Source organism: Electrona antarctica (assembly GCF_951216825.1).
Source record: "Electrona antarctica genome assembly, chromosome: 15".
Lineage (NCBI taxonomy): Eukaryota > Metazoa > Chordata > Actinopteri > Myctophiformes > Myctophidae > Electrona > Electrona antarctica.
Window position 1 is genome coordinate 42,478,246 of NC_136796.1, and position 27,607 is coordinate 42,505,852.

At 46.4% G+C, this 27,607-nt stretch overlaps 1 protein-coding gene across 1 annotated transcript in view; it reads right to left on the bottom strand.

The window, feature by feature from the left end:
* Positions 1 to 638: 638 nt before the first annotated feature.
* The window catches only part of kcnk9 (potassium channel, subfamily K, member 9), a 72,989-nt gene continuing 46,020 nt past the window's right edge, over positions 639 to 27,607 (bottom strand). Inside the window, exon 2 of the mRNA XM_079521860.1 lies at positions 639 to 1,960. Coding sequence (XP_079377986.1) covers positions 954 to 1,960 — 1,007 coding nt within the window. The 3' untranslated portion in view covers positions 639 to 953. The remainder of the gene's footprint in view (positions 1,961 to 27,607) is intronic.

A 27,607-nucleotide genomic window follows, 5' to 3' on the forward strand; every position in this document is an offset into this window, starting at 1 on the left:
ATAAATATTTATGAAAATGTTTACAGAGGTAATTAAACCAACTGTTAACTCTAATGGATTAAAAATTAATCTGCAACTGGCAGGCAGGGAAATGGCACCCTCTATAGGCCCTCTGCAGCGTTTCCTTCGGCATTGGCTTCATTTTCAGTGCTGGACACTTGCCTATCAGCCTTCAGAGAGGAGCTCGAGGTGCACAATCGCAACCAAGATGATCCTTTGAATTCAAGAAAAATACGATCGGAAATGAGATGTATCGTTTTCTTCGTACAAACGTGGCTGTTTCCCAAACGGATGAATTTTAAGGTCACAAAACCATGGCACACTCATTGAACGACATCTAATGCACATGCTAATATTGGCGACAATATTTTGGCATGATGTAGTGTGTGTCTTATACAAAATAATACCTGATGTCATTTCAAAGTATCTGTACTGTATGAAGTGAGGCAATGGAATAGTACATAATGATGATATAATAATGATAATTAATAATATTTTCTTCAAGTTAAGGTGAAACAGGCATACTCCCTTTTGAAAAATAGCATCTTCCTAAAATCCCAAGTGTGCATCATTTGGTATGTAACCAACGTTAATATATCAATTTTGTAAATATCCAACAAGGAAGGTGTCTTTTTTTTTCTTCTTCTGTTTTTAAATGGGCCTGTTCGTTGAAAAAATAGACATCCATGCTTCATGCTTATGCGTCTCTCGTATAAACGTCTTCAGTGTCCACGCTTCGCTGCTCTGCTGTAGCGCTCCTCCACACATTCCCATGAATACTTTATACATTACATATCAATCCAAGAAAAAGAAACCGTAAGTGCTGAGATAAAGATTTGGTAAGGAGCAGCATCCGTATAGATGTTTGACCTAATTGTAGAAAACATTATGGGAAAGCTTAAACGGCTCCCTTGTTTTTTCTTTCCGGGGGGAGTACAGGGTAGATCAAGAACTCAGACGGATTTCCTCCTCCTCTTCATGAGCCTGTGGTAGTCCGTGAAGCTGTGGAGGCCCGGCGACACGGAGCTGACGGGCGACGGGAAGAAGCTGTTCTTCAAGGTGCTGGGCGAGATCTCCTCGATCCGGTAGGAGACGGCCGCGTGAAAGTACTGCGTGGGGTTCAGCTGCGAGCTGAACGAGTTCTGGTGGGAGAAGGCACAGCCCAGGCCTCCTATGCCCCCCCCTCCTCCTCCCCCTCCTCCTCCTCCACCCCCGCCTCCCCCGGAGCTGCTGAACTCGTGCGAGTGGTAGCGCATGCAGGAGCACACCGACTGCAGGTCGGTGACGTCCGGCCGGTACTGATGCTGCTGCTGCTGCTGCTGATGCTGCTGCTGCTGCTGCTGCTGATGGTGTGGCTGCTCTCGCCGGCCACGCCGGCGCCCCCCACCGCGGTGCTGCTGCGGCGCCTCGTCCTGGATCTGGATGATCATGCTGTTCCTGTTGCCGGCCACCAGCGAGGCCCGCTCCTCGGCGTCGCGCCGCTCGTCCTCGCTGTTCATGGTCAGGAAGCGCAGCACCACCAGGTTGAGGAAGGCGCCGATGACCGTCAGGCCCACCAGAATGTACATGAAGCTGAAGGCCACGTAGAGCGGCTTCCGCTGCAGCGCGCGATTCTTCTGCAGCGCCACAAAGTCCCCGAAGCCGATGGTGGTGAGCGTGATGAAGCAGTAGTAGTAGGACTGGAAAAAGCTCCATTCCTCGTAGTGGGAGAAGGCGACGGCGCCCACGCACAGCGTGCCGATGCAGGAGAAGAAGCCCACCGTCACCATGTTCTCCATGGAGACGTCGGTGACGCTCATGCCGCAGCACTTCTTGATGCGCTTCAGCAGGCTCTTGACGAACGTGTTCATGCGCTCGCCCAGGCTCTGGAACATGACCAGCGTCAGCGGGATGCCCAGCACGGCGTAGAACATGCAGAAGGCCTTGCCCGCGTCCGTCCCCGGAGCCGCGTGCCCGTAGCCTTGAGGGGGAGAGAGAGGGGGAGGGAGAGAGAGGGAGAGGGAGGGAGAGGGAGAGGGAGGGAGGGAGAGGGAGTGAGTGAGTGAGAGGGAGGGAGAGGGAGAGAGGGAGTGAGAGGGAGGGAGAGAGAGAGAAAGACTGTGTTAATCCTCATCCTACAGTCTTGTTTCTGTTACTATTTGTACTTGTTTCTGTTGTTAATATTTGTTCTTGAATATATCACAGAGCAAACGGTATCTACATTTAATAACCCCCCCCCCCCCCCCCCACCCTCCTATTGTCCCCCCCCCCCCCCCCCCCCCCCACACACACACACACACACACACACACACACACACACACACACACTATATTTTTTTCTCAACAGTGTTTCTGTGTGAGTCAGCAGCCCATAGCCTAAAGATAAAGTCTAATTAAGCTAAAAGCTTCACTGGCTCCTCAATGAATCCGTTCTCATCCAATACCTCCTCTCTTTACTTCCCAAAGCCCTCGACCATAGAGAAAAAAGTTCAGACTAATTGGAACCCCCCCCCCTTCCCCCGCAATCTTTGAGTCCCAAATAAGATTAACGAGCACGACACATTTCTTGCAAGCATGCCTCTATTCAATATCCCATTCTGGCAAGAGGCAAAATACAGCATAGGTCCCTTCAAAAGATTTTTCTTGCATGGTCATGTTTGTAAACACAAAAGCTAACTCAGGACATTTTTAAGGGAGATTTGATACTTAAGGTTGCGATACAAATACACGACATGAAAAGGCGACACGGTTATTCAAACGTATTTCTGCTCAAGCCTCATTCATACAGGTTGATGATTTTATTTGTGCGGAAGTTTTTGGAAAAAATCTGAGTGCTATACTACTTTTACTTTTACTTAAGTACAATTGGAGTACTTTCTTCAAGCACTGCCAGTTGTGCATGTTTATCACGCTAACATATGCTTTGCAAAGTGCATCAACTATGCACTTTCGCACTCTTGAAACCCAGGCAAGTTTTTCAGTGGATTGCGCCGCCCGATATTGATTCTACATTACCTCGGGAGGATTCTCCACCCCCTCAACCACGTGTTGAGGGGGTGGGTGTACAGTTTATAAAAACTACAGTTTTTATAAACTGTAGTTTCCGTCAATGTGATTTGTGGCTAGCAATAATTAAAAAAAACCTGAGTTTTATGTGCATTCACAATGCAGTCCTTTTAACCCGCAGTGATATGATTTTTGGGAGAGTTGCAAAAGAGCTGATGGATCAAGCTATGGTCAAAAGCAGCTGACTCTGGCTGATGTACACAGATTCACAGAATAATAGACAGTGCATCTGTGCATGCCATACTTTTTCTTTTTCTGACAGTGAAAAAACAAAGTCTTCCTTCCACCCACAGTATACTTTCCATAAACTTGCACCGGAGGAATGATGATCATCCTGAAACATACACACACACATCACTCTTTGCTCTCGTTGATTTTTATTTGTTATTTTGTTTTTGTCAGTAATGACTTTGTGACGATCCATTAGATGTCTCGAATTCGGAAAGTGGCAGAACTATTCATAAAGCTGCCTTATACAGTATACTTTGTCGTGTGACTGTGTCAGTGCCGGAAATAGGCGATTTACAAGCTCACAATGTGTCGCAGATAGAGGCGATTTAAATGACTACAGACCGATCTCCAAGCTATCCTGTTTAGCTAAAATTATGGAATCCCTGATAAACAAACAGGTTAAAGCATTTCTCTCAGAACACTCTGTCCTAAGCCCACATCAATCCAGCTTTAGAGAGAAAATGTAAATGAAAAAAAATGCACTGTGCTATTTGTAGACTTATCAAAAGCTTTTGATACTGTGTCCATCATTCCCTTCCTTTTGTTGCAGAGATTAGACAGTATTGTTTTGACACAAATGTCTGCAGTTGGTTCCAAAGCTACCTGTCTGAAAGACATCAATGTGTGAAAACGGGAAATACCCAGTCTGAGTTTTTAACCATTTCAAAAGGTGTCCCACAAGGATCAATTATGGGCCTGATCCTTTTTAGTATCTACAGTATATAAATATCACCTAATTCTTAAATGACTGTAGCTGTCATCTCTATGCAGATGACACAATCATTTATTGTACAGCAGACTCTATACAAGTCGCAATGGAAAACCTACAACTTTCTTTGAACGTCCTCCAGGATGCTCTTATTGGTCTCAGATTGATGTTGAACATCAGCAAAACAAAATTCATGTTGTTCTCCAGAGCCAAAAATATCTCCTATAATGACATTCACATATGAATGACGGTAATGACCTTAAATTTATATACTTTTTGTATAGAAATAAAGCCAGTTCGTATCGTATCATTAGCAGAAAGAGGGTATTGAGGCAGTGTTCCTGTCTGTCTTGGATTATGGGGACATAATCTATAGACATGCAGCAAATCCCTAGACTCTGTTCACTCATCGATTCGATTTATTACAGGTGATAGTATGGTACTCACCATTGCATCTTATATAACAAGGTTGGATGGTTCTCTCTGACAGAGAGACGACAACCACATTGGCACCTGTTCTTGTATAAAGCCATGCTTGGAGATTGCCCTAAATACATCTCATCATTTCTGAAATGGGACTCTGAACCCTACCACACCCGGTCAAGTCATTCCCCCAAATTCAATGTACCAAAAGTTAACTCTGAACTTGGTAGATCTGCTTTTGGCTTCTGTGGCCCTAATACATGGAATGTCCTGCAAACTACATTAAAATTGACCACATTGGTACCCCCGAGTCGTTTTAAAACCTTGGTGAGCATACAGACCCCCACAATATGTAGCTGTTTTTAGATCGTTTTGAAATTTGTCTTAGCTTCTATTTGTAACCTATGTAATTCATAATGTATACCTTTTTGTTTTCCTGATCTTCTGATTTTTGTGATGTTTTTTTATATGATATTGTATTACTCGACGACACTGAAAATGAGTTTAATTACTCAGTGTAATTTCGAGAATAAATGAAACTTGAATGAAAGATGTGACAGGTTGTGAGCTTGTAGATCGGCTATTTCCGGTGGGCAACACTGTCATATAACGGGGCCATAAATACATCACGGAGTGGAAAATATATATATATTTTGAATTCCTCATTGTTAACTGTGGCGGTAATGTGTGTTGGACAAAGCTAAACAACAGGTGTGAAATGCATGCGATGTATAAATCAAAACATCGTGCATGATTCATAATCTATAATGAGCGCATAATGTGTCAGATGTAATTTATTTGATTCAAGAAATGATTCTCTCCGAACAGCTGTCTTTCCAGCCTCCTCCCTGCAAAGTAACAAGTTAATTGATATAAATTCTTACTTCTCGATTATTCTCGGGAATTAATTGGGGAGTAATGGATTCAGCCATGGAAAACTGGCAGATCTGTGGGCTAGATTTGAGCAGACATTACTAATGGGACACTCTACCACCTAAAAAAGAAGGAAGGAAGGAAGGAACAAATGTCAATCAATATAACGTTTTACACTCGGCTGCAACTAGCCTATATGCTGTGGGGCGCCTGCTGGCCAAGCGGTCCAGGCGCATGCCACATATAGGCTTTGGCCTGACAGCGCGTTGCGTGTTCGAGTCCCGTTCATGACGACCTTTGCTGCATGTCTCTCCCCTTCTCTCTCTCTCCCTCTTTCCTGTCTATCTTCATAAAGGCAGAAAAGCCAAATACAAATCTTTAAAAAAAAAGAAAGAAAGAGACCTATGCTTTTCTGGGCATAGAGGGTCGGGACAAACTAGCGCTGGAAACCGACGCCGACTTCCTATTGGTTCACCAACCTACAGTATGAGCCCGCCTCCCCTACCATCCGCTCGCCTCCCCGCCTTTTCCCCTCCCCTCCCCTCCCCTCCGTAGACAGTAGAGACAGTAGAATGCAGCGCAGAACACTGATGTCACCAAATTTGGAACTTCACTAAAGTAAAAAATAATTGTACTTTAGTATACAGTACAGTATACTTGAATAAATATACTTAGTTCCTTAACACCACTGAACAGGAATAGTGTGTATGAGGTCAAGCTAAACTTAACACACTATTCCTGTAATGTATCTATATCTTTATATTAATGTGAGAAGTACAAATCTATATATATAATTATATATGTCTGCTGTTGGGAAGAAACCACCTAACTCCAAAATGTTCGTTTTTCAGGAAATGAAGAAAACTTTATATTTTTAAAACATCAACAACACCAACTTTGACAGCCTTATCAAAGTTGGTGTTGTGACTTTATATATTGTCAATTACTTGCAGGGGGAGAGGTGGTGGAGTTATAGCTGACAGTTTGAGGGTCCAATGGAGTTAAAAGGTTTTGTCCAAAGCGTTTTTTTACAACCTTTCATTGGTTCAATATTTATTTTTTTACCAATACACAGACGTAAAGCGTGTTCAATAACACTGATTTATGCAAAAATAAATAAATAAAAAAAACCCTCAAAAATGGAGTTAGGTGGTTTCCACCCGATGTTTTGTGCGCAAGAGTTTATTTGATTTAATATGAAAAGTGTGACGTACTGAGACGGAGAGATTGAAGTGAAAGCCAAAAAAAAAACAAGTGCGACAACTACAGCCCCAGCCTCCACTAAATTGCTCACACACTGTGTTTCACATGCAGGAGAATGAGACGACTGCCTGGTTATGTCCTAATGAGTCTTCCCGCTGTCCTTTCCCTTTCCTCTCTTAAGCATCTCTTTGATATTGTTGATTGGATCCTTGCTCCCCTCGTCTGCCGTTGCAGGTCTGTCGTAATCTGTTTGTCCTGTTATAATGACTCTATTATCGCACGCGTTGCCAAGGGAACAGACACATTTGTTGTACCCGGGACGCGGGTGCAGGGCCTCCCATCGATGCACAGGTGCCTTTGTGCTCGTGTGTGCACAGGTGGATTGCTTTTTGTGTACGGGCGCGGCGTGCTGGCGCATCGGATGCACAAATAGATCATGCACTCCACCATAAAAGCCCCGCGAGGCCGCATACATTACGTAATTATACAATCATTTTTAAAGGTGCGCAGCCTGCCAGGTGTTCTGCCAGATATTCAGACGGGGATATGAATTGCCCTCCATTGTCTTTCTTTTTCATATTAATTCCATTTACATGTGGTATTTTTGGGCCACATTTTTTGATCTAGTGCAGTGGTTCTCAACATGTGGGTCTGGGCCCCCATGGGGTTTAATCACCAGTGGTTCTCAACATGTGGGTTTGGGCCCCCATGGGGTTTAATCACCAGTGGTTCTCAACATGTGGGTTTGGGCCCCCATGGGGTTTAATCACCAGTGGTTCTCAACATGTGGGTTTGGGCCCCCATGGGGTTTAATCACCAGTGGTTCTCAACATGTGGGTTTGGGCCCCCATGGGGTTTAATCACCAGTGGTTCTCAACATGTGGGTTTGGGCCCCCATGGGGTTTAATCACCAGTGGTTCTCAACATGTGGGTTTGGGCCCCCATGGGGTTTAATCGCCAGTGGTTCTCAACATGTGGGTCTGGGCCCCCATGGGGTTTAATCACCAGTGGTTCTCAACATGTGGGTTTGGGCCCCCATGGGGTTTAATCACCAGTGGTTCTCAACATGTGGGTTTGGGCCCCCATGGGGTTTAATCGCCAGTGGTTCTCAACATGTGGGTCTGGGCCCCCATGGGGTTTAATCACCAGTGGTTCTCAACATGTGGGTCTGGGCCCCCATGGGGTTTAATCACCAGTGGTTCTCAACATGTGGGTCTGGACCCCCATGGGGTTTAATCACCAGTGGTTCTCAACATGTGGGTCTGGACCCCCATGGGGTTGAATCACCAGAGGCATTTATTTATTTTTGCCCCTTGGAAATGCAGGTTCCACACAGAGATTACAAACTAATAACATGCCAGGCTACTAAACTTCTTTAATTCCACGTGCTTGAACTGGGGGGGGGGGGGGGCAGTTCACATAGGCTACTGTACAATTAATTTGTACAGTAGCCTAGTTCATATTATATCAAATAAACTCTTGCACACAAAACATACGTCGGGTGGAAACTCACCTTTTTTTTTGCATAAATCAGTGTTATTGAACACGCTTTACGTCTGTGTATTGGTAAAAAAATAAATATTGAACCAATGAAAGGTTGTAAAAAACGCTTTGGACAAAACCTTTCATGACCTGAAAGGGTTGTGAATCAATGATCCAATGATATACTGTAGAGCGAGTGAGTGAGTGTGAGGGTGAGAAAGCGGGGACCCCCACTGCATATTGGAATAGAATTGTTGCAGGATGGATGTATATTTCATAGTTGTCTACATAGACTTTTGGCAGCACTATACAGTATCACCCTTTTCAGTGTTGCTACAGGGTTGCCACAGGTTGTGTGATAGCATTAGCAACATGTTTTTAGTTGAATGTCTGAAATTACACATTAAAGCCTCACTATGTAACCTTTTTAATGAATACAAATGTAATTTGTCCATTTAACACAAATCCAATATTATTGAGTGCTGTGAAACTAATATATGAAGCCACCAAAGCTGAAGCAGCACTAGGAGGCACCCCATAGTCACTTAAAAGACTAGTCTCTCCACCATGCTGTATCTGCTGTTCCTTTTCCACCTCTCCCTGTAATCTGTTCTTAACTGCTGTACTGTCTTTGGCTGAATTTACCCAGCGAGATCAGCAAGGTCTTATCTAGTCTAAAATCTCCCAACCCATACTCACTTAAACGAACAAACAAACAAACAAACAAACAAACAAACAAACAAACAAACAAACAAACAAACAGTGGAATCCTTCCTAGCTAGTGTATAAGTCTGAAATCTCTCAAAAGTGAACATCAGACAGTCAGCTAAATACGATGAGCTAGATCTGAAAGCCACAAACAAACAAACAAATACACAAACAAACAAGTTTAATGCATCACGGTTGAATACAATACATGTAGTGGGGTGCCTACTCTGTCTCTGTCATCCATACGTTCATGAACCATGCACAAAATCAATTGGATTGATTTGATTTAATAACACGTCTTTTTCTGTAGCCTATGGAATAAATATTGTAGCTCAGCGATTCAGCCCAGGGTGTACGTACGTATGTACGTACGTACACCAACACCTACTGTACCTACTGTTCCATCCATCCCTCACCTCATTATTAAAATTAGCTCCGGAACTTTTTACCAGCTGCTTGAAAAGCATGCTGGGCTGTAAACGCTCGGGATGGCTTCCAATAGCTCATTGGATGCTGTACCTGGCGTCCTGATTGGCTGCCTCGTCTCTACGCAACCAGACACTTTGAATTCCATCGTCTAAACGTTCGCGCGAACCCGCCGCCATGATGCCTCAGAATTCTTTAGGCTAACTCATTTGAGCATAACAGTGCAGCGCAGCTAAACAGTGCGTAGACCTGCATGAGAGCACACCCGCTGCAGACCTCCGCGGGGATCCCCAGGCAGACTACCGAGGACCCCCGCGATTTTGACACATATGAGAGATGTTCTTTAATACCTGCCAAGCCAATGTCAACACTACAACCGACAGCTGTGCGTGAGGTGTGATATATAATGGTTTGGAGAATGGCCTACCTGAGGGCTGAGAGTGTATACAAATACAACCAAATGGACCCATAACAGTCCATTTGTACAGTCTCAGAGTTTATTGTTATAAAAGGGTCCTTTGGTTCCATTTGTGGTAGACTAAGGCTACACTGTCACAGTTACAGAGTCACCTCGACAGATCCTGTTGTTTACACACACACACACACGCACGCACGCACGCACACGCACACACACACACACACACACACACACACACACACACACACACACACACACACACACACACACACACACACACACACACACACACACACACACACACACACACACACACACAAATACAGATACAGATATTTGCATTTCAGAGCACAATTCTGGAGATATAAGGCAGCAGCTGGTAATGAATTGATAATTGATCAATTCTTGTTTTCTTTTAAAGGCACAAGGTCAGTCGGTTAATATTGGCTTAATGTCGTCTCTGTGGTTTTTACAGTAGTTTTATGTACAGTTAATGAGATGAAAAGGCACTTTCACATCCATAATAGACAAGGTGAACTCAACTCAGAAGCTGATTTAACACATTTTGGGCGGGAACCCCTTTTGGTGTTTAAATATTGTTATACTTTAGCAGTTTAGCTATTGAAAAATAGCAGATCTACAAGCTCATAGCGCGCCACCGAGTGGCGCGCTACGAACTTGTAGGTTTGCTATTTTTTATTTATTTTTTTAAAAATGACTTAAATATTTGCTTCTGGGGGGTCCCTGGAACAACATATTTTTAGATGGGGTTCAGCGGCCTCTTACATAAAAATGTTGGGTTCCTTGACATGAAATATTGAAACATAGGTATTATGTAGATTTAAATTTCGATGTCAGGCCAGAATGGGTTAATGGATCACGCCGTGTGAAGTGTGGCGGCGCTCTGTGCAAACGCCTCTTATTAAAAAGGCTTCTTTGCTGTCCTTCGGAATGGAACTCAGAACGGTGGCTGAATACACACTGGTCTTTAAAAACCCTTGACTTTGTCTGTAGCAACTTCGGGTTTAAAATATTTACCAAAATGACTGCATTGCACAAAGCTATTCATATTCCAGGTCTGACTGCAGCTGACAAAACTGCGTACTGCAGAGCTGACACGGATAGGAAATGGTTGTCCCATGAATATTATCGTGTGTGTGTGTGTGCGTGTGTGCGTGCACGCGTCAAACGTAACATGCCCTTAAGTTCCCTGAGCTCACCAATACAGTCTATTAGCAGTAGATAAATCAGCAGGGGTGTAAAGTAACTATGTACAGTACATCTACTAAAGTACTTTAGTTTTATTTTTTACTTTCTCTGATATTTACAAATTTCAATACTTTTACTTATAGCCTACTGTACATCTCAGAGGAAAATATCGTACTTTTACTCCACTGCAAGTATATGAAAACTTAAAGTTTTCCACATCTACAAAGTAATTAGGCCTAGTAACTAAAGTTTTGAACTTTAGTTACTAATTACGTTTTGTTTTGAATTGCAGCCACCTGTAAGTGCTCTCTTCGAACGGTTTTGAAAGAGAAAAAGGATTTACTCTCTGTATGAGTGTTGGTATCGCATTCCACATTCTTGTGGCATAGCAAACCCAGATCTGTATGCCATTATACTACTGGGGAGGGAACTATAGGAACAGCTTGATCCTTTTCCATTACAAGCAATTTTACCAGAGGTGGCCAGTGTCATGAAGAGATGATTTAGGCGAAAATATGATATTCCTCAAACAATGACTTGGGCCAATATACAGTAATACTATTCTGATGGTGGATATTGTGAACTGACAGAATAAAGGAACAAGTTAATCTTCCTGGAGCTCCCTAACACAGAGGTTGGGTAAGAGTATTATAGTGTCTTTTCATACAGTGCATTGCTTTGCATTTCCCTTATGGATTTGAAGATTACTTGTACTTGATTTCTGGACAGACAGAAGATGTTTGGGTTTTTGTTGGATAGATTAGTTTGGGCTACTTTCATTTCGTTGGTATCATTCAAGGAAGTTCATTCGTTTTATGAACTAAAGAAGGGACAAAAGACCTGCATTTGCTATAGTTGTAAATTAGAAGTCACTGATTATTTGAATTGATCTGTGATTTTCTTTTTCAAAAGCAGCAGTTTAGTATATGGGGAGACATTTGTCTCAAAATTATTTGTGAATCCAATACCATAATACAAATGTGTTTCCATGATTTACATGTGTTTCCAAGATTGCAAAAGTGTGTCCATGATTTACAAAATGTGTTTCCATGATTTACAAATGTATTTTGTATTTTTACCTATATGGAACTGAACTGGGGAATCGATAAGAGCTGGAATAAATAAGCAGAGTGTGAACCGATAACATCCTAATGACACCCATGCCTTCTTATGTCACATGCGCAACAGGACCATCCGAAGCCAACCTGCTATAGGACAGAACCCCCCAAACCAATCTGTTCTAAAAGGCATTGGTAATGGATTTTGAGGCACATTAGTAATACATAAAATGTTTAGATCTTCATTCCATTGAGGCAGTCATGTACTCAATGTTTCAAACACACAGGCCTCAGACCATAATATGTATAGCATAATGCAATGCCATAGTGACCTATGGGGTGGTGCATGAAACAAGATACTTGTCTCAGTATTCACAGTACATACAGTATATGGATTGAAGTCTCATTTCAAAAATCATTAATTTTCTCAGGCCAATTTCGAATGCACGATTTGTTAATGTGTGCAGTTTTCTACAATACTTTGTAAATCATGGAAACACATTTGTGAATCATGGAAACACTAAGTGTTTCCATGATTCACAAATGTGTTTCCATGATTCATGAAGTCTTCATGAATCATGGAAACACATTTGAGAATCGTGGAATATTTACAATACATTTGTGAAGATTGATCATACAAATGCGTGACGTTTGTCTCAAAATGATTCAACAGGAAAAAGGAATGCATGCGTGTGTTGGTCTACTCACAAATACAGATTTACAGTCAGAATTGAGGATTTACAAAATAATGGTATTTTAGAATTAACGCACACACAAATATAATATTTTTACATTTGTAAATAATCATGTTTATAGCATGGTATATAGACAGCACTAGAATTGCATTTTATGTAGTCATAGCATTTTATAGTATATAGTATAGTATGTATAGTTTATATGTATAGTTTCATTATATAGATATTCCACTGTTACGTTCTTAGCTTACGCATGTTTCATGATAACAATTTTTATGTATGTGATATATTGCCATGCTTTTTTGTTCTGCTTATTGTAAATTGCTCTGGATTAAGAGCGTCTGCCAAATGCCTAAATTGTAAATCGTATGGAAACACATTTGTAAATCGTGGAATATATTATGGTATTGGATTCACAAATAATTTTGAGGATGTAATGAATAAACATGAACAAATAACAAGAAACTACAAATACAAATAAAAGCTATACTTTCTTGCTTTCCATGATTTATCTATATAGCTCCCCGAAGACAATTGTTTCCTTTTCCCTTGTCATTATTTCAGAATCTCCATCATCAATAATTCACCAGAATATTCTGCATTGATGCTCCTCTTCAACAAGAATTCATCAGAGCTCAGTCCGAGAGACAAAATCAAAGATTCAATGCTCTGTTCTCTCTCCTCTCATGGAGAGGAAAAAACCACAAATCACCTCAGATCACAGACCACCCGTCTTAATTAATAGCATTGGCTTAAGGCCATTATCGTTACGAAGCGGATACATGCACCATATCTTTCCTTAGGCCTCTTTAGCACCTACTAAAATCGAATTAAAAAAAATCTAATAAACGGGACGATTATATTTCTTCGGCCTATAACTTTGGGCTGCGTCGTGAGCTTGTCGATCTGCTATTATCAAATGGCCAAAGTATACTGCTGAACGTGCAGTACAGTGTCCTGAGCGGTGGCGCAGTGGTAATTAAAGTCCCTGCCCACCACCACAGAGGTTAGCGGCTTCAGATGTTATCAGATGATTTCATCTCCATCAGCCGTTATCAACACCATTCAATGCAGCCAGTATGGACATTTCCACATACTGACGTTGTTGTCAGCCATTGTCCAAACTGGTCGCATTGTCTGACTATTGTCTGACTACAATGCTGGTCGCATTGTCTGACTATTACTAACCGTGACGGCTAAATCTAACCCTAACCTCAGTCTTAAACGCCCACGTATAATTCCCTTAACCTCATATCAGTCTTAACCGGCCATGTAAGTCAGTTTGCATGATGTTTTCGCTTCGGCGGCAATCATTTCACTTCCGCATTTCCTAGTCGCCTACGCATGGCGGTATAGGCAGTATGTGGAAATGTCCATACTGGCTCCATTGCATGGTCCTTGAACAGACTGGTGATTATCGGTCGATAACATTCGAAGCGGGTGCAGAGGTTATGCGTTCGAATTAGGGATGTCCCGATACACTTTTGGTTTGGCGATGAACTGGACCTACTTTTTAGGTACTCAAGCTCATCAGTCCCAACCATATAGGGACTCCGAATCCCTCGTACCTAAACAGCAGATCCAAAACGACAGGTGGTAGCTGGGGCGGAGGAGGGTGTGAGACAGGTGGTAGCGGGGGTGGAGGAGGGTGAGACAGGTGGTATAGCTGGGGCGGAGGAGGGTAAAATGGTAAATGGTGCATTTATATAGCGCCTTTATCCAAGGCGCTTTACATAGATGTGCATTACATTCACCCATTCACACACACATTCATGCACTGATTGCGGCGGAAGCCATGCAAGGTACCAACCAGCACATCGGGAGCAATTTGGGGTTCAGTGTCTTGGGTATGAGACAGGTGGTAGCTGGGGTGGAGGAGGGTGAGACAGGTGGTAGCTGGGGTGGAGGAGGGTGAGACAGGTGGTATAGCTGGGGTGGAGGAGGGTATGAGACAGGTGGTAGCTGGGGTGGAGGAGGGTGAGACAGGTGGTAGCTGGGGTGGAGGAGGGTGATACAGGTGGTAGCTGGGGTGGAGGAGGGTGAGACAGGTGGTATAGCTGGGGTGGAGGAGGGTATGAGACAGGTGGTAGCTGGGGTGGAGGAGGGTGAGACAGGTGGTAGCTGGGGTGGAGGAGGGTGAGACAGGTGGTAGCTGGGGTGGAGGAGGGTGAGACAGGTGGTAGCTGGGGTGGAGGAGGGTGAGACAGGTGGTAGCTGGGGTGGAGGAGGGTATGAGACAGGTGGTAGCTGGGGTGGAGGAGGGTGAGACAGGTGGTAGCTGGGGTGGAGGAGGGTGAGACAGGTGGTATAGCTGGGGTGGAGGAGGGTATGAGACAGGTGGTAGCTGGGGTGGAGGAGGGTATGAGACAGGTGGTAGCTGGGGTGGAGGAGGGTGAGACAGGTGGTATAGCTGGGGTGGAGGAGGGTATGAGACAGGTGGTAGCTGGGGTGGAGGAGGGTGAGACAGGTGGTAGCTGGGGTGGAGGAGGGTATGAGACAGGTGGTAGCTGGGGTGGAGGAGGGTGAGACAGGTGGTAGCTGGGGTGGAGGAGGGTGAGACAGGTGGTATAGCTGGGGTGGAGGAGGGTATGAGACAGGTGGTAGCTGGGGTGGAGGAGGGTATGAGACAGGTGGTAGCTGGGGTGGAGGAGGGTGAGACAGGTGGTATAGCTGGGGTGGAGGAGGGTATGAGACAGGTGGTAGCTGGGGTGGAGGAGGGTGAGACAGGTGGTAGCTGGGGTGGAGGAGGGTGAGACAGGTGGTAGCTGGGGTGGAGGAGGGTATGAGACAGGTGGTAGCTGGGGTGGAGGAGGGTGAGACAGGTGGTAGCTGGGGTGGAGGAGGGTGAGACAGGTGGTAGCTGGGGTAGAGGAGGGTGAGACAGGTGGTAGCTGGGGTGGAGGAGGGTATGAGACAGGTGGTAGCTGGGGTGGAGGAGGGTGAGACAGGTGGTAGCTGGGGTGGAGGAGGGTATGAGACAGGTGGTAGCTGGGGTGGAGGAGGGTGAGACAGGTGGTAGCTGGGGTGGAGGAGGGTGAGACAGGTGGTATAGCTGGGGTGGAGGAGGGTATGAGACAGGTGGTAGCTGGGGTGGAGGAGGGTGAGACAGGTGGTAGCTGGGGTGGAGGAGGGTATGAGACAGGTGGTAGCTGGGGTGGAGGAGGGTGAGACAGGTGGTAGCTGGGGTGGAGGAGGGTATGAGACAGGTGGTAGCTGGGGTGGAGGAGGGTATGAGACAGGTGGTAGCTGGGGTGGAGGAGGGTGAGACAGGTGGTATAGCTGGGGTGGAGGAGGGTATGAGACAGGTGGTAGCTGGGGTGGAGGAGGGTGATACAGGTGGTAGCTGGGGTGGAGGAGGGTGAGACAGGTGGTAGCTGGGGTGGAGGAGGGTATGAGACAGGTGGTAGCTGGGGTGGAGGAGGGTGATACAGGTGGTAGCTGGGGTGGAGGAGGGTGAGACAGGTGGTATAGCTGGGGTGGAGGAGGGTATGAGACAGGTGGTAGCTGGGGTGGAGGAGGGTGAGACAGGTGGTATAGCTGGGGTGGAGGAGGGTATGAGACAGGTGGTAGCTGGGGTGGAGTAGGGTGAGACAGGTGGTAGCTGGGGTGGAGGAGGGTATGAGACAGGTGGTAGCTGGGGTGGAGGAGGGTGAGACAGGTGGTATAGCTGGGGTGGAGGAGGGTATGAGACAGGTGGTAGCTGGGGTGGAGGAGGGTGAGACAGGTGATATAGCTGGGGTGGAGGAGGGTATGAGACAGGTGGTAGCTGGGGTGGAGGAGGGTGAGACAGGTGGTAGCTGGGGTGGAGGAGGGTGATACAGGTGGTAGCTGGGGTGGAGGAGGGTATGAGACAGGTGGTAGCTGGGGTGGAGGAGGGTGATACAGGTGCAGTAGCTGGGGTGGAGGAGGGTGAGACAGGTGGTATAGCTGGGGTGGAGGAGGGTATGAGACAGGTGGTATAGCTGGGGTGGAGGAGGGTGAGACAGGTGGTAGCTGGGGTGGAGGAGGGTGAGACAGGTGGTAGCTGGGGTGGAGGAGGGTGAGACAGGTGGTAGCTGGGGTGGAGGAGGGTATGAGACAGGTGGTAGCTGGGGTGGAGGAGGGTGAGACAGGTGGTAGCTGGGGTGGAGGAGGGTGAGACAGGTGGTATAGCTGGGGTGGAGGAGGGTATGAGACAGGTGGTAGCTGGGGTGGAGGAGGGTATGAGACAGGTGGTAGCTGGGGTGGAGGAGGGTGAGACAGGTGGTATAGCTGGGGTGGAGGAGGGTATGAGACAGGTGGTAGCTGGGGTGGAGGAGGGTGAGACAGGTGGTAGCTGGGGTGGAGGAGGGTATGAGACAGGTGGTAGCTGGGGTGGAGGAGGGTGAGACAGGTGGTAGCTGGGGTGGAGGAGGGTGAGACAGGTGGTATAGCTGGGGTGGAGGAGGGTATGAGACAGGTGGTAGCTGGGGTGGAGGAGGGTATGAGACAGGTGGTAGCTGGGGTGGAGGAGGGTGAGACAGGTGGTATAGCTGGGGTGGAGGAGGGTATGAGACAGGTGGTAGCTGGGGTGGAGGAGGGTGATACAGGTGGTAGCTGGGGTGGAGGAGGGTGAGACAGGTGGTAGCTGGGGTGGAGGAGGGTATGAGACAGGTGGTAGCTGGGGTGGAGGAGGGTGATACAGGTGGTAGCTGGGGTGGAGGAGGGTGATACAGGTGGTAGCTGGGGTGGAGGAGGGTGAGACAGGTGGTATAGCTGGGGTGGAGGAGGGTATGAGACAGGTGGTAGCTGGGGTGGAGGAGGGTGAGACAGGTGGTATAGCTGGGGTGGAGGAGGGTATGAGACAGGTGGTAGCTGGGGTGGAGTAGGGTGAGACAGGTGGTAGCTGGGGTGGAGGAGGGTATGAGACAGGTGGTAGCTGGGGTGGAGGAGGGTGAGACAGGTGGTATAGCTGGGGTGGAGGAGGGTATGAGACAGGTGGTAGCTGGGGTGGAGGAGGGTGAGACAGGTGATATAGCTGGGGTGGAGGAGGGTATGAGACAGGTGGTAGCTGGGGTGGAGGAGGGTGAGACAGGTGGTAGCTGGGGTGGAGGAGGGTGATACAGGTGGTAGCTGGGGTGGAGGAGGGTATGAGACAGGTGGTAGCTGGGGTGGAGGAGGGTGATACAGGTGCAGTAGCTGGGGTGGAGGAGGGTGAGACAGGTGGTATAGCTGGGGTGGAGGAGGGTATGAGACAGGTGGTATAGCTGGGGTGGAGGAGGGTGAGACAGGTGGTAGCTGGGGTGGAGGAGGGTGAGACAGGTGGTAGCTGGGGTGGAGGAGGGTGAGACAGGTGGTAGCTGGGGTGGAGGAGGGTATGAGACAGGTGGTAGCTGGGGTGGAGGAGGGTGAGACAGGTGGTAGCTGGGGTGGAGGAGGGTGAGACAGGTGGTATAGCTGGGGTGGAGGAGGGTATGAGACAGGTGGTAGCTGGGGTGGAGGAGGGTATGAGACAGGTGGTAGCTGGGGTGGAGGAGGGTGAGACAGGTGGTATAGCTGGGGTGGAGGAGGGTATGAGACAGGTGGTAGCTGGGGTGGAGGAGGGTGAGACAGGTGGTAGCTGGGGTGGAGGAGGGTATGAGACAGGTGGTAGCTGGGGTGGAGGAGGGTGAGACAGGTGGTAGCTGGGGTGGAGGAGGGTGAGACAGGTGGTATAGCTGGGGTGGAGGAGGGTATGAGACAGGTGGTAGCTGGGGTGGAGGAGGGTATGAGACAGGTGGTAGCTGGGGTGGAGGAGGGTGAGACAGGTGGTATAGCTGGGGTGGAGGAGGGTATGAGACAGGTGGTAGCTGGGGTGGAGGAGGGTGATACAGGTGGTAGCTGGGGTGGAGGAGGGTGAGACAGGTGGTAGCTGGGGTGGAGGAGGGTATGAGACAGGTGGTAGCTGGGGTGGAGGAGGGTGATACAGGTGGTAGCTGGGGTGGAGGAGGGTGAGACAGGTGGTATAGCTGGGGTGGAGGAGGGTATGAGACAGGTGGTAGCTGGGGTGGAGGAGGGTGAGACAGGTGGTATAGCTGGGGTGGAGGAGGGTATGAGACAGGTGGTAGCTGGGGTGGAGTAGGGTGAGACAGGTGGTAGCTGGGGTGGAGGAGGGTATGAGACAGGTGGTAGCTGGGGTGGAGGAGGGTGAGACAGGTGGTATAGCTGGGGTGGAGGAGGGTATGAGACAGGTGGTAGCTGGGGTGGAGGAGGGTGAGACAGGTGATATAGCTGGGGTGGAGGAGGGTATGAGACAGGTGGTAGCTGGGGTGGAGGAGGGTGAGACAGGTGGTAGCTGGGGTGGAGGAGGGTGATACAGGTGGTAGCTGGGGTGGAGGAGGGTATGAGACAGGTGGTAGCTGGGGTGGAGGAGGGTGATACAGGTGCAGTAGCTGGGGTGGAGGAGGGTGAGACAGGTGGTATAGCTGGGGTGGAGGAGGGTATGAGACAGGTGGTATAGCTGGGGTGGAGGAGGGTGAGACAGGTGGTAGCTGGGGTGGAGGAGGGTGAGACAGGTGGTAGCTGGGGTGGAGGAGGGTGATACAGGTGGTAGCTGGGGTGGAGGAGGGTATGAGACAGGTGGTAGCTGGGGTGGAGGAGGGTGATACAGGTGGTAGCTGGGGTGGAGGAGGGTGAGACAGGTGGTAGCTGGGGTGGAGGAGGGTGAGACAGGTGGTAGCTGGGGGGGAGGAGGGTGAGACAGGTGGTAGCTGGGGGGGAGGAGGGTGAGACAGGTGGTAGCTGGGGGGGAGGAGGGTGAGACAGGTGGTAGCTGGGGGGGAGGAGGGTGAGACAGGTGGTAGCTGGGGGGGAGGAGGGTGAGACAGGTGGTAGCTGGGGGGGAGGAGGGTGAGACAGGTGGTAGCTGGGGGGGAGGAGGGTGAGACAGGTGGTAGCTGGGGGGGAGGAGGGTGAGACAGGTGGTAGCTGGGGGGGAGGAGGGTGAGACAGGTGGTAGCTGGGGGGGAGGAGGGTGAGACAGGTGGTAGCTGGGGGGGAGAGCAGCAAAGGTTTAAGCAGACAGCAGCGCAGCAATATCAGTGTGCAGCAGCAAGTAAGCAAGCAGGATGAGCAGTGCAAGCTTCCAGTTTAAATAGCCGGTATGAAGAAGGAATGAGTGTGTGATTGGATGAATTAAGTGAATCATGTGAATGTAATGCACTATACACAGGCCTAACCCATAAATCAATTTCCCGCTTACAACTTGTCCAAAAATGCTGCCGCCAGACTCCTGACAAACACCAGGAGACGGGATCACATCACTCCGATCCTGGCTACACTTCACTGGCTTCCTGTTGTTTTTAGAATTGACTTTAAAATCCTTTTATTAACATTTAAGGTACAAATGGGCCAGGCACCCCAATATCTTGTTGATCTCCTACACCCCTATAACCCTCCCCGTACCCTTAGGTCTTCAGACGGGGCTCTCCTAAAGGTTCCCGAGAAATTCCATCGTGTAAACAAGGGAGAACGAGCCTTCTCCATCCGTGCCCCTAAAATTTGGAATACCCTTCCCAAATCCATCCGACAAGCAGATACCATTGCATCTTTTAAATCTCTTCTCAAAACTTATTTGTTCAGAAAAGCATTCCCCCCCCTGCCCCGTTAAATGTTTTTTCACTGAACTTTGTCGGTATTATTATCTATTTTTATCTATTACATTGTTGTTTTTTATATTGCATCTTTAAAATATGCTTTCTACTGTTGGCCAGCTGACTGTAAGTTGTTGATTTGCTATGTTGCATCTATCTAATTTTGTTCGATTTTCCTGCTTTTATTGATTGTGTTGTACAGCACTTTGTGACTCCGTCCAGAAAAGTGCTATATAAATTAAGTTATTATTATTATTATTATTAATGAGAACGTGATGCTGAGGTGGCCCGATGAACGGCCGGCAGTAACTGCACCGAGTTTCCTGACTGAACTTGCTTTGCGCATCAATGTCTGTGACAGGCGCAAACGCTCATTTTTTTGTGTTGTACCTGCTCTGGCTGTGTGTGTGTGTGTGTGTGTGTGTGTGTGTGTGTGTGTGTGTGTGTGTGTGTGTGTGTGTGTGTGTGTGTGTGTGTGTGTGTGTGTGTGTGTGTGTGTGTGTGTGTGTGTGTGTGTGTGTGTGTGTGTGTGTGTGTGTGTGTGTGTGTGTGTGTGTGTGTGTGTGTGTGTGTGCTCACAACGTGAAAAGATTTTTCATACACTTTGAACTTGTGGAACGGGACATTCTGCACAATGAGAACTTCAACTTTTGGCACTTCTAAGTATATTTTGATGCCGAGGCTTTTGTACATTTATAACATTTATTATTTGTACATTTCCATGTACTCAAGTATACATTTTTATATGGGACTTCTACTTGTAACACTACAGAGTATATCAACATTGCAATATTGACACTTTTAGAAGACATGCGAGTACTTCTTCCATCGCTGGGTAAACGCTAATTGGTTGTCTCTAACAGCTGGTGGCCGTTGCCAAGTTACACGAGATGCAATCTGAGTGCTGTTATGGGGAGATAGTCTGAGCACTTTTACAATGTCCTCTGTTATCACAGTACAAGCTCACAACCAATTGTGCTATAATTCACTTTTTCATGCACATTAATGCAGTACTGTATGTAATTGGCTGCGGGCCGCCATCTGAAAATATTTTGTCAAGGACCCCATGCACTGTACCTGTCATTAAACATAAAAAAAATACTTTTCAAAACATTTCAAGATTTATTTTGAAAGTAGCAGACCTACAAGCTTACAATATGTCACAACGCATCACAATACATTGATTTGATCTATCCAAGTAGCTGATATAGTATCAATAGGCTTATAGGCTTTTCCAAAGTTAGTTTTCCACATAGGTTGTTTGATTTCCATGTTATTCTGTGAATTCTCTAACTGTTCATTTCATTATGGCGTAAAAACAATTACAACTTTGACACTTGAAACTTAATTGCTTGCGATGGGTAATCCAAAGTATCCAATTTCTTTCTTTTTGTCAATTTGATTTGAAAATTCAAGCTGGAAATATAGTCCCTGGGGTAGGGGAAGAATAAGATTAATTTGCCAATTAAATTCAAACATCCATGACGCCTTGATGGCACAATGACGTTTGGCCAACATGGACTCAAAATCAGTGGCGTGCACAGATAGACACTAGGGGGTGCCTGCCCTTTTGATTTTCTTTTGTACTGTGTACACACTGTACAGTACGTGGACCATGGTGACGTTGATCAATTCTTGATAAAAAAATATATTCTTCTAATATATTATTTAGCCCCCAAAATCTATAAATCTCACACTATTAAGGCAACCGGCCGGTTCCAGGTGCCCTTTTTTTCACTTGAGCACCTGCCCCTCTAAATGTCTGTGCACGCCACTGCTCAAAATGCTTCTATTCTGCAATAATAATAATAATAATAATAAAAATAAAAAAATAGATATATTGCACTTGCACTTTTCAGCATTGTAATGTGGTGGCTGCCTTCGACCTTCCCCAATGTACTGTACATATACATCTGTATATCAAATCTATAATATAGCCCTAATAGAGAGTATAGGCCTATACATTGGCTGCACACATCCATAGCCAAAGGTGTGAATAGACGGTGACATGCAATGGCGACACTACACCAAACCTCTTTGCTGAAAATGGCCACATTATTGTGAGTTTGTAGAGAAGCTATTTTCGGAAAATGTTGCTAGGTTTAAAGTGGTGGCTGTAAAAAAACAACAACAACAACCTCAGATAAACAAGACCCCTGTGCTATTGGTCCTTGAATTGCCACAAGCCAAGCCTCGTCGTCTCAATGAAGACAATAGACAAAAGACGGAGCAGAGTTCTTCTGTGTCTGGAGACGAGAGCTATATATAGGCTACTGCACATGTCTGGGAAGTGGGAACACTATAGCTATACACACAGACAGGACCATTGTCCATGCAGCACTCTTTCAAAAACATACGCAAATAGGCCTATCTCACAGAATTTCCCCGCCCCCTTAATACGCCCCCTTTCCGCGTTAGTGGTGATAGCGTGACGTCACTCCATAGACACTACATGTTAACAGAGGTAATTTAAGAAGTCTACAACTTTTGTTTTCTCAAGGTAAGGTTTGTTCTATCTCTTCGAGCTGATTTACCATCTTGTTTGCTTCATAATAATATTGGTCTGTCACATTTTTACATTAGAAAATGTACTTAGATTCTCCAGAGAAAAAAACGTGTAAATGCTAATGTTAAATGACACCACTATTTACCGGAAGTGGGCGTGGAAAGCGGGCTGTGAGATAGGCCTATTGCGCATGCTTCACGCCAGCTCTAAGGCGTAAGCGTTTTTTTCCCCTTTTTTTTTCACGTCAAGGGTGCCGTCATCATCCTGCTGTTTGCACATGGTGTGAGTGTGACTGTGGCATGTGATGCCTTGAAAACAACCTCTTGTTGTGGTACATAACGTTAGCACACTGGATAATCATCTGACGGCTCATCTCTGTGTGCCAGTGATTTACCACATTTCTTTCCCAGGCATTTAAACAAGAATTGATCAATTATCAATGAATTACCAGAGCTGCCTTATTATCTCCAGAATTGTGCTCTGAAATGTAATTATCTGTGTCGATGCCTGCATTTCCTGTCATAAAGTACCTTAGTTTGGATCATACCAAAGTCACTTACGTATGCAACGCATCACATTACAGTAACTGTAATTAACTACAGTGCAACATAAATAGTATTTTGTTGGTAGAAATGTATGCCCTGTGCTGTGAACAAAACCAAAACAATGCTATTATATTTACGCGGATATAAACTATTCCAAGGCACTCTTCAGAAAGTTACGAGCTTGAATCAAATAGGTTAGTTCATCATAGATGTATGTTTTTTTTTGGTCCGGTGAAACCTGACTACTGCGCTCATGAAATGTAGACGACATCGTCAGCAGCTAGTCATACTGAGTGACGGCCTAGCCTGATTGGCTGCCAGTACACGCTGCATGCCTAAGCCAATGGGAGTGTAGTATGATGGCCTGCCTCCTAAGCTATGCCACACACACCGCGAAAGGGCTGATTTCCGCACCGCAGTGAGCAAGCTTTACCACCGCAGCCTCGAAGCAGACAGCAGCTGCACAACAAAACATTGTTCATTGAACCACGCAATGCGTCATTGAACCACGCACAGAATGTCGGAAACGACCGCAAACACCGGCCGCGAGGCATACACGTTACTAACATAATCATACTAATATGGGGGGAGAACACAACAGAGACAAGAACACAGTGCTTCTTTCACCTGACCAAATCGTTTCTTGTTTTCAAGTGACCTCCTTCCCCGTTATAAGTTTAGCCTGTTTTAATGATCTGAAGTAGTGCCTTGGAATGTTTTTGATTATACTGCAAGCGCTGCAGTGGATTGCCGTGTTGCCTTGTCTGATGTGAGTCAGTGTATGAGAACAACTTAATGAGTAGCTAGCATTTGGTTAGAACACTTTGCTGGCACGGCGGCACGCAAGTGGTGTAAAGTAACTAAGTACGTGTACTCAAGTACTGTACCGTCTCTTAACAGCTGGTGGCGGTTGCCAAGTTACTGTACACGAGTGCTGTTGTGAGATAGGAGCACTTATTACAATGTTCTATGTCTATGTTAATCACAGACACAGTACAAGCTCGATCACCACCAACTGTGCTGTAACTAAGTAACTTTTTCATGTCAAGGATCCCCCAAATGAACGCAATATTGTATGCAATAGGCAGCAGACATAGCCATCTGAAAATATTTCACATTTATTTTAAAAATTGCAGATCTACAAGCTCACAATATGTCCCATCACAATGCATTGTGAGCTTAGAGATCATCGATTTTCAAGTAGCCATACACAGTATATAGGGTTCGTTTTTATTTTGGTGGGTTTTGCTTGAGTAAAAGTACAACAGTGTTGGTATCAACAAAATTAAAAGCACTCACGTAAACTTTTTGAAAATGGCCGAAGCTCACTTGCAGTGAGGCTATTTCCGAACAGCCTAAGTGTGTTACTAATGCATGTTTTGTAATAATAATCTACATCTGCGTGCATCTAATAACTAGTCTAGAAGCTGTCAGATAATTATAGTGGAGTAAAATATGTTGTTTGCCTCTGAGATGTAGTGAGTGCATAATGAATTGAAAAACAGATAGTGCTCATAAGACGCCACAATTTCCGTCTACTCACTCTTGTGTCTCATCGGTGTCTGCTTATATAACCTGACTCTGCCAGATTGCGGCAGTATCTGATATCTCCATAATCATTTCGAGTTGTAGTCTTGTTATGTTGTTTTTACATTTGCGCTGTGGCACAGCTTCAATATTATGTCATAAGTCTCGCGTTGATCCGGCCTCTAGCGGCCGCATACAGCCGCATAATGCTCCGGACAGAATTGGTCCGGAGTACGTCGTCTCTGCCCGAGAGACACCAGGCTCTCCCTTCTGGCAGAATGCAAATGTTGTCCAGCAGGGGGAGTGGTTTCACCAGGCTAGTGCTTATATGGACAGTTCAGAAACCTGCCTACCAATGACAATTCCAATGACCTGGAAAGTTAGCACGATGAAATAGAAGCATTGTTCTTCATTAATAAAAAATCAGACCCGTCTGAAATGAGTGGTGCTGTTGGGGTGTCGGACTATTGATTGTCGGACTATTGGTTGTCGGACTATTGATTGTCGGACTATTGGTTGTCGGACTATTGGAATAGTGGGACTGTTTGTTGTCGGATTATTGGCTGTCGGACTATTGGAATAGTGGGGGGTACAGGCTTTAGTTCCGACACTATTATTGGTCCGACAGTCATTAGACCGACAACCTACCTCAAACCCTAATCTAACCATAACCGCAAGCACGGGAGCAGCACGTGTTCGAGCGCTAGTCCGACCGCTATTCCCGCGTGGGACTGTTGGCTGTCGGACTATTGGCTGTCGGTGCTACACCGTACCGTAGTCTGTACTGCACTGTGCTCTGTGCTGGTGTTACTGGTACTAAAAGCTCAGCTTCCCATCATGCACCTGTGCACAGTGTGAAGCTCAACAGCGCCACTTTGATTTGGTAATCTAAACAGACAAAGGACTCTTGCTGTTCCTTGGAGTGGCTGCACCACTCAAAAAAAATATGTTTGAAATGACCAAACAGGGGCTGTAGAGTGGCTGGTAGAGACACCATGGGAACCGTGAGGTTTCCAGTTCGATCCCGGGGCTCCTCCTGCCACATGTCGAAGTGTCCTTGGGCAAGACACTGAACCCCACATTGCCTTCAATGAGTCCGTTACGAAACCCTTTTCGATAGAGATATGAGTTTGTAACATAAAATTATTAACCAGGCTGCATAAGCAGTGCAAACAATTGAGCCAACACAGTTTCAGTTTCTCTTTACTTTTCAAAAAGTATTTACATTATTTACATACTGTAGTTGTGCACAGGCACAGCTATCCCAAGGCAGAGCTATAGAAATTTACATAGGAGAACAATAAAATACAAAGTTTTCTATGGGAATGAGGGATGCAAAATAATAAGGCTACACAAACAGGGCTACAAAAGAACAGGGTGACCAAAAGGGTGAAATGTTTTGGGAAGAGAATGAGCTGAGGTGGAACCCAGCCTTTTATAGTCAGCAGATCGTTGTGATTGGATGGGGGTGGAGTCAGGTAATGGGTTCATTGGCAGATGAGGTGATTGGTGACTTCAAACCTGCAGGGAATCGATAGAGGGGAAGAGAGACAGGGGGAGGAATACACAGGAATCCCACAGTACGCGGAGCGTAACGGAGTCGGTCGGTGCCTCGCATGGTAGCCTGCCACAGGGGGCGTAACTAGCATGACGCAGACGACACAATTGTCTGCGTCACGCGTCACATACAGAGATGCAATGACCTGGCAATGGCCTACTGACGTCTAGTTACGCTGCTGGCTTGCCTGAATGTGGGAACTGAGGACGCTGGTGTCGGCTGTTTGCCGCTTCACCTCCCAATGTACGAATCAATGAACCATTGTAAGTGCTTTGAGTATGCATGTAAGGCATAGAAATTAAAGCGCTCTAAAATGCAATTCATAAACCTGCGATCTTTTTTTTTTTTAAATAATTTTTATCCCACGATTTTGCAACCCAGTTTTTTCACCCAGTGCCAATTATCTAATGTAATCCTGGGCGCTGCGCTTCCTCTGCCAGCCTGGGGGGGCAGCGGACTGACCTCATGCCCCCTTCTATGCATGAGGAGTCCAAGCTGCTTCTTTTCAGGGGGGACAGGGGGGACTTGACAGGGGGGAATTTCCCCAGGCGGACGTAGCGCGTGGAAGGAACACGTTATTCCGACCAGTTCCTTTCCCCTCCATCAGGCGCCCCGGCTGGCCAGGGGGAGGCAGTTTTAGAGACCAGGATTACTGCAACTCCACACAGAAAGGCCCTTTCGCCAACCCCGCCTCGGGTACGGCAGGTTTATGAACTGTCCACTCCACAACTAGCCCTCCCCTCTGAGACACAGACCGAATAGACAGAGATGGTGCCAACTTGTTATAATGAGCATTTGTGAGGACCAATTATGTGAAGATAGGTTGAAAATGGGTGAAGTGGTCCTTTCAGCGCAGTACTTAGTTACTGTCCACCGCTGTTACTTCATTTGTCTAGAGGCTAATGGTGGAATTCAGATGTCCATTCGTTGGTGCTAATGGCTTGGGAAACTCAACATTAAGGAGTGCATGCTCGGCCACTCCAGCAACTGAATGGAAGTTGGAGTCGGGGTGGAAGTTTAAATGTGCTGCTTAGCATTTGGCACAAAGAAGTGTCTCACTTGAATTGCTAGTGGAGCAAAATGCCTCGCCAACAGGAAGCGAGCGGCGACATGTGCCAAGACAATTTCTTAAACTAAGCAGACCAAATGGATGAAGTGAAGTGGGGGAAACGTGAAAGAAGGGGCAGTATACCTGCCATTGTCTTGGCCCAGTGATTCAGTAAGGGTGAAACGGCGATGAGGTAGGCTACAGCAACATATGTGACCAAATTTGACTGAGGGACTGCCATTGGATGTTTTTGGATTTTTCAGGGAAGCAGGGAATCATAGCTTCAAATTTACATATTGGTTGGTTCAGTTTGACCCACCAGTTTTGGAGATATGGCTTTGGCTTATAGAGTAA